The sequence below is a fragment of the Camelina sativa genome, chromosome 2 (assembly GCF_000633955.1).
Source record: "Camelina sativa cultivar DH55 chromosome 2, Cs, whole genome shotgun sequence".
NCBI lineage: Eukaryota > Viridiplantae > Streptophyta > Magnoliopsida > Brassicales > Brassicaceae > Camelina > Camelina sativa.
The window spans coordinates 23,722,597-23,735,560 of NC_025686.1; the positions used below are offsets into that span (position 1 = coordinate 23,722,597).

At 33.1% G+C, this 12,964-nt stretch overlaps 3 protein-coding genes and 1 pseudogene across 3 annotated transcripts; 1 reads left to right on the plus strand and 3 right to left on the minus strand.

Moving 5' to 3' along the window:
- LOC104734330 (putative xyloglucan endotransglucosylase/hydrolase protein 13) lies at positions 695-2,038 on the minus strand. The gene is made up of 3 exons (XM_010453886.2): positions 1,692-2,038; positions 1,408-1,601; positions 695-1,248 (listed from the first exon to the last, which is right to left on the minus strand). The coding sequence occupies exons 1-3, from the start codon at positions 1,959-1,961 to the stop codon at positions 858-860; spliced, it is 855 nt and encodes a 284-aa protein (XP_010452188.1). The 5' UTR covers positions 1,962-2,038; the 3' UTR covers positions 695-857.
- On the minus strand, positions 2,657-4,253 carry LOC104734562 (annotated as a pseudogene).
- On the minus strand, positions 4,964-6,144 carry LOC104734571 (xyloglucan endotransglucosylase/hydrolase protein 22-like). The gene is made up of 2 exons (XM_010454173.1): positions 5,797-6,144; positions 4,964-5,699 (listed from the first exon to the last, which is right to left on the minus strand). The coding sequence occupies exons 1-2, from the start codon at positions 6,058-6,060 to the stop codon at positions 5,100-5,102; spliced, it is 864 nt and encodes a 287-aa protein (XP_010452475.1). The 5' UTR covers positions 6,061-6,144; the 3' UTR covers positions 4,964-5,099.
- Positions 8,298-9,521, plus strand: LOC104734581 (xyloglucan endotransglucosylase/hydrolase protein 24-like). The gene is made up of 3 exons (XM_010454184.2): positions 8,298-8,706; positions 8,792-8,985; positions 9,069-9,521. The coding sequence occupies exons 1-3, from the start codon at positions 8,431-8,433 to the stop codon at positions 9,460-9,462; spliced, it is 864 nt and encodes a 287-aa protein (XP_010452486.1). The 5' UTR covers positions 8,298-8,430; the 3' UTR covers positions 9,463-9,521.

The window sequence follows — 12,964 nt, forward strand, 5'->3', positions numbered from 1 at the left end:
GTTAGCATTCATACATTAATACATATCTTCAGCTTGAAATAAAGGTCTAAACATATCTCAGAGATACCCTCCGTTGTTGTTCTGATCTTCGTCCATTCCCATGCATATCCATTCACATTTATCTCTACTGTTTCTGTCTCCGTGTGTTACTGTCACCTTCTTCAAGGCTTTCCTCCAGAGAAATTTCGTCAGCGGTTACTTTGGTCTCGTTGTTTGGATCCATAAACGACGCGCGCAGAGATCGGTCTGATGAATGAGTTAAGATTTTTGCAAGTTAGTTTGGGCACGTCTGTCTCAAATTAAATTATTTGAACTGTTATGCAAATATTGTTTGAAAAGTATATTTGATACATTCACAATTTGTAAAAATTGGGGCTCTACATCTTAACATGATACATTAATATTTAAAAATCTTTTTTTTTTTGCTTTCTAAAAATGACATTTTAGAATTTATAGAAAACTAAAAAGTCTTAGAAAAATAAAGAAAAGAACAAGTTCATAAAATGTATCCGGTTCGATTAGACACCCAGTTGAATCCAAACACAATTCGCCAAAAACAGCTTATAAACGATATTCTTGACTCTAGCAACTCTGTTCTTTACTCTGTTTTTTGGAACAGAAAACTCTGTTTCTTCGTTCCGTGTTATGAGTTATGACCAAAACCCTCTGGTTTCTTTGTTCAAATCACATTTTTTTATTATAACTGTTTATATATGAAGCAAGAAGCGTTACCAAATTATACAGATTACAAGACAAATAATCAATTACTCCCAATATGGGAAATAAAATCTTAGAAAATTAAAAGAAATATGAGGTTAAAAAGGTAACTATGAGCTTAAATTTTCTCGGTAACATGATCAGTCAAGGTTGCACTCCATAGGCAGACCTTGAGGGAACCTCTTGTAATCAGTACAATAGTTATAGATCATATAATCATCTTGCACCCACTTCATTTGTCCGTACTGATTTGAGTTAAGAGTAGTCCACATCCACGAGTTGCTATTCGCATTACACGTCACCCAGCTCAACAACGAGGTCCGGCTACAGCAGTCCACATCGTTGAAACTTCTGTAGTGAGCGCTGAATGGAGCGTTGGTCCAATCGGTCTTGACTAGTCCTCCTTGTGTGGCCCAATCATCAGCTTCCCATAGACTCGAGTATATCTTCATTGGCTGGCTCTTAGGGTAAGCCACACCATTAGCCTCGTTATTCTTGAACACTCGGATTGGGATTCCATCCACTAGAAAGCTTTTGAGATTCCAAGAAAAACAAAACATAAATTCAATAACAGTGATATTGGCAACTCAAAAGTCAAAACGACTATAAAGATGGAACTAACTAATCAAGAACTAAGATATGTTGATATAAGAATTAGAGCATTGAGTTGACGCCGTTGATATTGCTTACATGATGTTGAGAGGGTTCCAAAGGACAGTGTAGGTGTGGAAATCCGCAGTGGGATCGAACCAGAGATAGAACTGCATTTCACGGTTACCTTTGCCTCCGGTGAACACATTTGTATGAAGAACGTAAGGTTGTCCGGTAACATTACCCAAGAACTCGAAATCGATCTCATCCCATGTGTCGCCTTTAGACGAAAGCTGTGAAAACATTCTTAATATCAGATTCCAAACAATGATCAATGCCACAAAAAATTTAAAGTAATGGAGATAGATGAAGTTTTTACGTACGTAGTAAGCAGTGACGGTTCCGGCTGAGTTTCCGGCGACAAGTTTCATCTTCATATCGATCTTACCGAACAAATACTCCTTCTTTGATTGAAAACCTGAACCTGAGATCTTGTCGAGGGTGCAAGTCAAGAGCTGTCCGCTCTCAAATATATTGGCACGACCATTTCCCCACGTGACATCGAAATTTTCGTAGAAACTTCCGGCTGATAGGCCGATCAAGAGCAGAATAGACAACAACAACAGAGACTGTTTGGTAGCAAAACCCTCCATTTTCTTATATAAAAAAATGGGGTTATATATTTTGCTCTGTTGGTGTTGTTCAAAATAATTGGTTTCGGATGGTTTGAATGTGATCGGAGATTGATGTGTTTATATATAGAGAGATTTTTGAGAATAAGTGCACTAGAGAGGTTCGTGGAGTCCCATTATCTACGTGGTGGTAGTCTTACACTAACCATATTTATTATTGAGAAATTTGTATACATGAATTATGCCAGCTAACGTACGTAGTCGCCCAACGTACATACATAAGCATACGCGTAGTTTTTTATTAGTATTATCATTTAGACAAACTTCACAAGCTCGTTTTATATAATGAGTTTTTAGGTTCTTGACCAATTGGTTAGCAAACAAGTAAGCTGACCAAAAATAAAATAAAAAGAAGTAATAAGAAGAAGTCGAAAATTTTGTTTTGGTTTTAGTCAAATGGACCGACAGGTTTCTGAATATAGGACGAACATGTCAACCACATACATATGTAAGAACTGTCACGTATATTCTTTGCATAATAATAAAACATAAAACAGAATATTCATTTTGAGATAAGATAAATCTCAGTCAGTCATATGCCAAAAGAAAAGCAAATCTCAGTCAATCATAGTCAATACACTCACAGTGCCTACAAATGTTACACTATAAAACCGACACATAATCAATGGCTATGTAAATAAGTATGCTCTTGGGACTGTTGAACACAATTCGCCCATTTAACCATAATCTAACAAAAACAAACAAAGCCATAATCTAACTTTTAACCAACACAACTCACGCCCATTTTATTATGAGTATATCACACAGAAACATGGGAAATTGCTTAATACAGAACCTGAATACACATAACATTACATATATACTTTGGACGAACCTATATACCACTAGCTTCGGAGCAAACATTATTTCACGAAGCCTAGTGTCTACACTCCTTTGGAGCTCCTTGAGGAAACCTTTTGGTGTCTGTACAATAGTTATAAACCATGTACTTCCTCTGTATCACTCTCATCTTATCTTCCGCTGTTAGATCAAGCCTTTGAGAGAACCATCTTGTCGAACCGGCAGGACAAGATGATTTTCCGCCTAATAGGAAACACATGCATCCGCTCTAAAGTTTCTGTATGAAGCGGTGAATGGTGCTTTGGACCAGTCGGTCTTAATAAGACCTCCTCTTGTGGCCCACTGGTCCGCGTTCCATAGACTCGAGTATAACCTCATCGGCTGCAGTTTTGGATATGGAACACCTATATGTTGTAGATTCTTGAATTTTCTTACCGGAATATCATCAACCATGAAACTGCATCAAAACATTTAAATTTAAATTAGGTATTAATAAACTTAAAATTTGACGTTCAATGTACAAGTATTATCAAAAGACGTGTTTTGGACCTGTAAAAATTATGAATGCCGAAAGGTTGGAACTTATAGTTTGAAAAAAACATTGAAAACAACTTAAGTTTCTGTTACATATACTTACACTATGTGATGAGGGTTCCACAAAACAGAGTAAGTGTGGAAATCAGCCGTTGGATCGAACCATAGATGGAATTGTTGTTCTCTATCACCTTTTCCTTGAGTATACACATTCGTATGCATGGTGTACGGATCACCAGTTAGATTACCAAGAAACTCGAAATCGATTTCGTCCCACGTATCACCTTTTGACTTCAACTGCATGGAAAAAAAAACATTTAAAAACTTTCATAATATCCAAAGTATAAAAAGACTCTGTTATTATAATATGAACTTTGACATGGTATGTTGGGAACTACTGACATATTCAAAAATATTTTCTTAAACTCTGATGAAAAATTTTCTTAAGGATTTAGAAGGCCTCAATTCATGAAAATATTCAATAATTTATCATTTTAAGAAATAAATTTTAAATTGGAGCTTTCAAACACGTGCTAGAAATGGCCTATGTACATATGTTATGATGTTAAGTAACACTAACGTAGTATGCGGTGACAGTTCCGGCGGAGTTTCCTGGGACGAGTTTGAGCTGCATATCGATTTTCCCGAACAAATACTCTTTCTTGGTTTGAAAACCAGAGCCAGAGGTTTGATCGAGGGAGAGAGTGAGAAGCCCTCCGTTGTTAAGGACCTTGCCACGACCATCACCCCAAGTGATGTCAAACTCTGTGTCGAAAGTTCCGGCGAAAACCGGAGAGAAGAGTGTCGTAGTCGAGACGGTGAGTGTGAAGAGTAAAGATAAGATCAAAGTGGAACGGGCCATGTTTATGTGTCAAGAAGATGGAGAATTGAAATCATTCATTGGGACCTTATGTGTTGGGGGGGTTTTATATAAGGGAGGGTAGTCTTAGCTTATTTGGAGTGTAGTTCGCCGTTTGTGACTCTTGTGTAGTTTAAGCTGTGAACAGCTGGTTCTTGTTGTGAAGTATAAAACAAGCATGTGCTTAATTTTGCCTCATGCTACGTGTGCGCTTGTTCTTTGTTTTGGTTTAAGTCTGCCTGATCCGGTTCGATTGATGCCCAATTTGATTGAGGGATTCTGGTTCTGCAAAATTCTCGGTCATGAAGCTAATTTGGTTTTACAATTTCATAATCCAACTGGAATCAAATCTGGTATGGTTGTTCCACCAAATTCTATCTAAACTATAGTTGGTTTGTATTGTATATGCAAACTGATAGACCTAATATTAAATCTTGAGTATATTACAACTGGTTCGGTTACACTAAAACCTAAAGCCGGTTAGTTTTGTTTTATACGGAATTGAAGTTATAACACCAATCAAATTACATGCAAACTCCAGTTTTTGATTTGGATTACAAAAGTTATTGCTCAATTATAAAATTGTCCATTATAAAACCAAATAAAAACGTTATTGCTCAATTATAAAATTGTCCATTATAAAACAAAATAAAAACGTTATTGCTCCATTTTGGTTTGGACTAAATCAGAAGCGGCCATTTTTGGACTGACTCGGAGAATATAACGGAGCGAACTACGAGAGACCTAAAAAAATAGAAAAGGCACAGTGTAATAAAGAGAATATTTTATAACTTTAACGAAACTATATGATATACTACAAACGAATCAAATTCACGTGATCTACAATAAATGAATAAAATTTATAGCAACAACAACAAAAAGAAAAAGTAAAATTTTGTTCCTCTCTACGCAGCTAAACACTCTTTAGGAAGACCTTGTGGGAACCTCTTAGAATCGGTACAGTAATTATAGATCATGTAGTTTCTTTGCACCCATCTCATTCTTTGTTGAGCAGTTGAGTCAAGCTGCTGTGACAACCACGAGCCACTGGTGCCTGTAGTCCCCTGTTTCGAGCCATTAGGACAAGAAGACTTGCCGTTTGACCAAACACAAGCTTCTTGTTTAAACCCACGGTAGGTAGCAGTGAAAGGAGCTTTAGACCAATCGGTTTTGACCAAACCACCTCTCGTGGCCCAATCATCAGCGTTCCAGAGACTAGAGTACATTCTCATTGGTTTGTTCTTGGGGAACAGAGTGCCTAGAGACTCCATGTTCTTGAATTCTCTAATCGGAGTTCCATCGACGGTGAAGATGATCCTTTGTGGGTTCCATAGAATAGAGTAAGTGTGGAAATCAGCTGTCGGGTCAAACCAGAGTTTGAACTGTTGTTCTTTGTCTCCTTTGCCTTGAGTGTAGACATTTGTGTGAAGTGTGTAAGGATCTCCACTTGAATTTCCCAAAAACTCGAAGTCAATCTCGTCCCATGTTGTTCCAGGTGATTTCAACTGCACAGATACAAAAAAACTCATATCAGAAACTAAGAAGTATAGTAATGTAAAAAACAGAACCAAAACCATAGATTGTGTTTTTTGTTGAACTTACGTAAAGTGTTGTCACTGTTCCTGCGGAGTTTCCAGGGACGAGTTTCATTTGCATGTCGATTTTACCAAACAAGTACTCGTTCTTGGATTGGAATCCAGAGCCAGAGGATTTGTCAAGTGATAGAGTGAGAAGCTCTCCATTGTTCTTGATCTGTCCACGTCCATCACCCCAAGTAATCTCAACGTCTCTTTGGAAATTAGCTGAAGCAGAGGAGATGATGATAAGTAAAAGAAACAGAGGAAGTAAGTAACTGATGATCGCCATTGTTGTTTTGAGAATGTTTTGAGTTTTGTAGACTTCTTCTTTGTATTGTGTGTTTTTGGTTTTGTGGTTTTTGAGGGTTTATGGAAGAATGTATATATAGTGGGTGAACTAGTGAAGATTTTTTTTGTGAGAGTCGGTTCGTAATAGAGGAAGGTTCGTATGGTGAAAGACAAAAGCCGCGTCTTTGAGGCAACAGCTGGTGATTGGGCCATCTTGTAGTAAAAGCTGTGTTTAATTGGCTTTGCTTTGGAGTTCACGCGGTTTTTGTTTAGTAATAATGTTTCTTTTTTTAGTAAATAATTAATTATTACTTTTTTTATATGTTTCAAATTTAATTGGATTTGGGAGTTTTTCTTTTTCAGAAAAAGTTGGATTTGAGATTTGAGAGTTGGATACTTTACCACCGGCTTGGACCGACCTTCAAAGAGTTGGAGTCTTGCTCTAATAGAAACAAGAGATTCTGTTATAAACCAAAAAGAAAAGAGGAGAAAAGTGTTGATCTTAAAAAGTTAATCAGAACGTGACAAATTTAATGATTTTTAAATAGTTCATATGTTACAATTTATTCAGTTGTTACTCATTTTTGTAACGGTTTCGTTATTACTCTCGAATAGTAACTCAAATGAAAATGAACCTTAATTAAATTTGATTTTTTTTTCTTTTCCTTTGGGGGGACACATTTTCTTTTTCATTGCCACTTAACATATTTAGACTGGTAAATGAAATAGGATAAGGATAGACACTGAATTTTCTGTTTTTGTTTTTTCTAATAGAAAAAGCTTTAATAAAAAAAAATATTTAAAACGAGGATAAGAAGAAGTTGCCACGTTAAAGTAAGGGGATATGGTATGGTAGTAGTTGGGTAAAATCATGAATTTGACTGACTCAAATGTTAAATTGTCGTAGTGGAGACAGCTAAGACATTCAACTTGGTGAAGGTCGTGGTCAGGAAGCTTCTTTCTCCAAGTGGCTTCATCCTGAGAGCAGTCCGAACCCTTACGTAAAGTCTAGATATATCAGAATTTGATTTTTAATTTTTTGTACATATATTTTGTTCTTAATGAAAATTTAGCTATATCTTAATATACTCATTTGTTAATATGGGGGTCATAATCTTTAAAAATAATTGGCATTTACAGATATAGATTTGAATATAATTTCATGATCGCAGTGAAAAAGATTATCAAAAGATAATTTCATGATTTCCTTCAAATAATTTGATGTCTGCTTCTTCCTATCTTAGATAATTTATTAATGTTCGGATAAGAAAAAGACTAACACAGAAACTACAAGGACTAAATAAGTGAAAGAATACATATCGTTATGGGCCTTATTATAAGCCCACAAAACTTCCGTCTGCTTAGGTTTAGCCGAGTCTTAGTTGACTTGCTCTCAAAGTCTTGATTCTCTTATATATAGAGAGTTATATAGCCTATTAGTTATGTTTGTATTGTGAATGAGAATTATACCATAGTGTTTTGTAGTTTATATTGCTATGGCTGCACATGGGGTAATACAAAAGTGTAATTAGTCTGGAAAATAAAAGGGTGTTATTGAATTCTAGTTTAGGGGTTATTGGTTTAGAATTTGAACGGAGTTTTAAAGACTTTAATTGTTATGTAGATTTTTTTGTTATTAGATAAAGATTTTAAAGTTTAGTGTTATTAGTTTATAATTTGTAAAAATTCATTTAAAATTATAACAAATTTGGTTTATTGAATTCAAGCTTTTATAAAGTCAATAAATTTTTTGTGTTATTCAATTAAAACAATAGATAGTGGGATTGTTAATGAATTCAATTATTATGTTATTGGTTCATGATTTAATAAACTTTCTTACAAAATAAAGTCATGAAAAGTATCACAAAAATACAAAACTTATTTGGAATACTTTAGTGTTGCTATTTGTTAAAAATACAAAATAACTTTTTTAGAAAACTAAACAACAAAACTATAAAATACTCTCTAACAATCTTTAATAAATTACTAACAATTAATTATTTACTAAAAAAAAGTGTGAATAGTTGCCATTTGTTAAACCAATTCCTATTTTATTAAATAGACTCAACGTTTAATTGGCCATTGTCTTTGATATGTTAATCCCATCCCTTTTAAACGTATGGATAGAGTAGAATCTTTTGATCTCTTGTTCATAAAAACCCTTTAATTTCTAATTACATGTGTCCACAAGAGTTTCTTTTCACTAACCATCTGTTGCTAAAAAGCCAAAAATTTGGCCATCACTTAACACAAAATTTTCTTCTCCTTCTATTCCTCTGTCTCACCCAAATGTAACTGTCTTCTCTTTTCTACAATCTTTCCTCCAGTATAAATGTTCTGACTCACCATTAAATTTTACCAAAAAGAGGACATGGGTTGCTCAAAAATCCTGATCCTAGTGTATATTTTCTCAATTTTTTATTTCATGTGGTGCTTAGTGTTGGCAGGTGATTTCAGAAAAGATGTTGACATTATATGGGGAGGCGACAAAGCGAAGATACTCGAAAACGGCCGAGCCATTGCATTATCTCTCGACAAAACTTCTGGCTCTGGCTTTCAATCCAAAGCACAGTTTTTGTTCGGTAAAATCTCTATGGACCTTAAGCTTGTCCCTGGAAACTCTGCTGGTACTGTCACATCTTACTATGTAAGAATCTCCAAAACCTATCTTTATATTGAACCATTTATTAGTTGATAATATTGATGTTATATATAGTGTACGTGTTGCGTAGGTAGCGTCTAAAGGAGCGATGTGGGATGAGATAGACTTCGAGTTCTTGGGGAATCTGAGTGGTGATCCATACACAGTCCATACAAATGTGATCACGCAAGGCAAAGGTGATAGAGAACAGCAGTTTCGTCTCTGGTTCGATCCCACCATTAATTTCCACACTTACTCCATCCTCTGGAACCCTAGAACCATAATGTAAAAATCTAAATATCTAGTCTCCAGTCCATTCATCTCTTAGCATAACGTAGCAATATTTAGGATCGTCGGATATTTGGCAGATTCTATGTGGATGGTACACCGATAAGACAATTCAAGAACATGAAGACAAAGAATGTATCTTACCCGGAGAAACAAGCAATGAGAGTCCATTCAAGCTTATGGGATGGAGATGATTGGGCTACAAGAGGAGGGCTCGTGAAAACTGACTGGTCCAAAGCACCTTTCACCGCTTATTACAAGAATTATGAGGTCCAAGACTGTGTAGGCTCTAATAAAACTTGCGGTGGTGATGGCTCAAGCTCGTGGATCAATGAAGGGATTGATGACAGTGGCATGAAAAGGCTTAAGTGGGTCCAAAAGAACTTCATGATCTATGATTATTGCAATGACCCTAAGAGGTTCCGTCTAGGGTTGGCTAGTGAATGTGTTGCTAATGCTATGAGTATGAGTTAAACGCATAATGAAAAACGTTCTAACAAATATATAAGATGTTAAGTTGGTCGTTTAGTATCTATCGAAATATATACGTAGTAAAATCTACGTTAAGAGAATTGGAATAAATTCACCCACAAAGACATATTAAGATCCCAAACTTTCGGATCTTTTATATTATCATATATCTGAAATGATACACAAATTCAAGATACTTTTCCTATTGAAGTTAAACACAGAAACAAAACAAAACCAAAAAAAAAACCTATACACACGACTACAAAATGACAAGAAAAAAGTTCTGAAAAAATATTTGCTAAGAGTGACTACTTTCTAATTTTATTTTTATTTTTTTTGACATTTACTTACTACTTGTTACTTATTAAGCATCAATGTTATATGGGAGATTGCAAAAGCCATAAACTCTCGTTAACTTGAAAAGCCTCAGAACAGTACACAACCCAATCTTCAGTAAGTTTTTTTTTTTTTTTTAACAAACTCTTAAGAATTTGCCATTTGACACTCTCTTTTTCAACATGTGTCATTATTTTCTTTAAATGTTTGAATGTAACAAATTAAATATAATTGGCTTTATATAATATATATTTTTTATATATATTTTTTACTGTCACATAATTTAAAGCAAAATTACAAGTATAAAACAATTTGATGATTAAATAATTAGAAGATACTCCCTCCGTTTCACAAAGAGTGTCATTTTGGAGAAAATTTTTTGTTTCACAAAGAATGTCATTTTACAATTCCAACGAGTGTTTTAATGCAAAATTCTCTTTTTTACCCCTAAACCCAAAGCTATTTTTATTAAATTTAGATCATTAATCACTTATTACATAGGGGCAAATATGTATAAGTCAAACTTTTCTTAATTTGTGTGAAATGTGTCAGAATGACACTCTTTGTGAAACAGAGGGAGTATACATTATAAGATGTTCAGTTTTTCTTTATTTTTTCTATGTAACATATTGTCCAATAATAATTTGCTTTTGTATTTCTTCACTTTAACTGAAATAATTTACATGATATGATTATTACATTATTTTCAATTTTATTAATATTAACTAGTGTATTTAAATATACAGAATTAAAAAACTCTAACATGATTATTATTATTAATTATATACTAACAAAAAACAAGAACTGAATAAATTTTTAACAATAAAGAGATGACTAAATATATAATCACACACACACACACATATATATATATATATATATATTATTTAGAATTTGATTAGCTTGAATTTCCTGTCATAGATTTTTTTTAGTAACAATAAAATTTATATTTAAAAAGATAAATTTCAGTTATTTATTCAGAATAAATGTAAAGAAAATTATCAACGTTAGACATTATTTATTCAGCAATTTAAAAAAAAAAACTTTCATATTCTCACATATTTAGCCACTCTCATATTAATAACAATATCCATGTTTTAAGGTATTAAATTTCATTTAGTTGAAATAAATTTTTGTTTATGTTGACATATTTTCGTAACTTACATAGTATTGATAGTAATGCAATGAATGATTAAGTACATTTACAGATATAACATATATATAAAATCTTATATGTATTTATTATATTTTTGTAACTCTCATATTGTTTGTGACTTTGTGTAACTCCTATGACAATGAAATATGAATTACCTTCACCGTATAAATATAGATTGATAAATTGATATATATTAATGCATTAACTACCCAATTAAATAATAAATTTATGATATTCTCTTAACTACAATTTATCCTATAAATAGCACACACATCTCATCTCAAATTTCACATAATTTTTTATATTCTATTCTACTAATGTCTTAACATATTTCATTTTTTAAATCATCTAATTTTTTCTTTCCTAATTTTTTTCGTTATGTTAGTAATGCATACATCTCATTCCTATATTATTAACATCATCATATAGACTATTGAAAGTTCAATTTCTCTAAGTTTGAATCTTCATGTGTGGGTCCATTATAATATATATATTTTTCTTTTGTTATTTTTATAAGTTTGGAAAGTAGGTTTTATATTTTTTACCGACATGTACCATATTGTCTTATACTGTATTTTTCTATTTTGTGTTGTCATCATTGTTCAAAATAAATAATTATGAAAATATTATTTTTAGTGATGTTATAATATATATATATATATATATATATATCATTTTAAAGTAGGCAATTAACATATATCAGATGTTCTAATATTGCACACATACTATAACGATATGTGCCATTGCTGAAAAAAAAAAACGATATATGCCATATTGTCTTATAATTTTTTTTTGAATGTGTGATTGATCAAGCTGTATAAAATATTTGTAGGGAATAATTGGTTCTATGATTTTAATAGATTTGAAAATCCAAACAAAAATCATATGTTATTCAATCATTGATTTTAAAATACTTATCAAAATTATGTGTTATTGGTTCTATAATTTACAAACACTTGTTAAAATACCGTGTTATTCATTTACTGATTTGTTTTTGGATTTCAAAGTCCACATTATGTTTTAAATAGATTTACATGGATTTGAAAGTGTAAAATGGAAGGATTCAAATCTTTAACTCTTGAAACCGTCGCCTTCGCTGCACCAGCTTGTGATATCCTTCTCATTTTTTTTAATGGTTTCTCTCTGTCTTTACTCTGTGACTGCTGGTATTATATACACAAATGGGACTGTGTTATATGGAGCCCTAGTTTTTGCATTAAACCCGATTTCCCCTGCGGGAAAGCTTGCATTTGCAAGGCAAACACCAAAGATAGCAATAGTCGTCTATGTGTTGATAACGATGTGTTATAAAGAGGAGATATATTTATTGTACACCCACTCTCCCGACCTATGGGTTTTTTGTTTACTACAACTTCGAAACTTTGCTTCCTCGTTAATAACAGTATTAATTTAAGTATATACAAACTTAAATAACCAACGAGATGGAAATAGGTTACTACTCTCCCCCTCCCAAGTGCTATTACCACAGACTCTCCTAACCAAATACTAGTATACTCCACATGCACGTTAGGCGTTACCAATAAACTATTGAGATTCTACAAAATGAAATATCGTGATACATTAAACAACAAAGAGATAATACGATAACATATCTCGGGGGTGTTCTTTACTTGTTGATTATGATGAAAAAATATATTTATTGACACACGTTCGATATATAGTTTAAAACATAATTTATTTTTTTCAATATGTAAAAGAAAAACATTAAGAACCGAATCAAGGACTACGCCTGTACGATTTAGCAGAAGCCTCATCATCACACTTACACTCTTACATCACATTTAACTCTACTTGGAATTTTAACTCTACTTTCATTTTCCCACTTCCCATTATTTTATTTTCCAAAAGAGAGTTCATGGCATGGGTGATGGGTCTAAACTCTAAATAGAATTCTAAAATTTGGAACAATTTTTATTACCAAAAGATGATTGAGTTACATACATCCACGGATTTTGAAGTTCTATAGTATATACACACAAACGATTGAGTTAC

What these genes read in the sequence shown, in the direction of transcription:
- LOC104734330 (XM_010453886.2), bottom strand. Translation starts at nt 1,961, where the DNA reads ATGGAGGGTTTTGCTACCAAACAGTCTCTGTTGTTGTTGTCTATTCTG. An exon ending in GAACCGTCACTGCTTACTAC is followed by an intron (nt 1,602 to 1,691) that starts GTACGTAAAAAC and finishes ATGTTTTCACAG; the next exon opens with CTTTCGTCTAAAGGCGACAC. An exon ending in TGGAACCCTCTCAACATCAT is followed by an intron (nt 1,249 to 1,407) that starts GTAAGCAATATC and finishes GAATCTCAAAAG; the next exon opens with CTTTCTAGTGGATGGAATCC.
- LOC104734571 (XM_010454173.1), bottom strand. Translation starts at nt 6,060, where the DNA reads ATGGCGATCATCAGTTACTTACTTCCTCTGTTTCTTTTACTTATCATC. An exon ending in GAACAGTGACAACACTTTAC is followed by an intron (nt 5,700 to 5,796) that starts GTAAGTTCAACA and finishes GTATCTGTGCAG; the next exon opens with TTGAAATCACCTGGAACAAC.
- LOC104734581 (XM_010454184.2), top strand. Translation starts at nt 8,431, where the DNA reads ATGGGTTGCTCAAAAATCCTGATCCTAGTGTATATTTTCTCAATTTTT. An exon ending in GTACTGTCACATCTTACTAT is followed by an intron (nt 8,707 to 8,791) that starts GTAAGAATCTCC and finishes CGTGTTGCGTAG; the next exon opens with GTAGCGTCTAAAGGAGCGAT. An exon ending in TGGAACCCTAGAACCATAAT is followed by an intron (nt 8,986 to 9,068) that starts GTAAAAATCTAA and finishes GATATTTGGCAG; the next exon opens with ATTCTATGTGGATGGTACAC.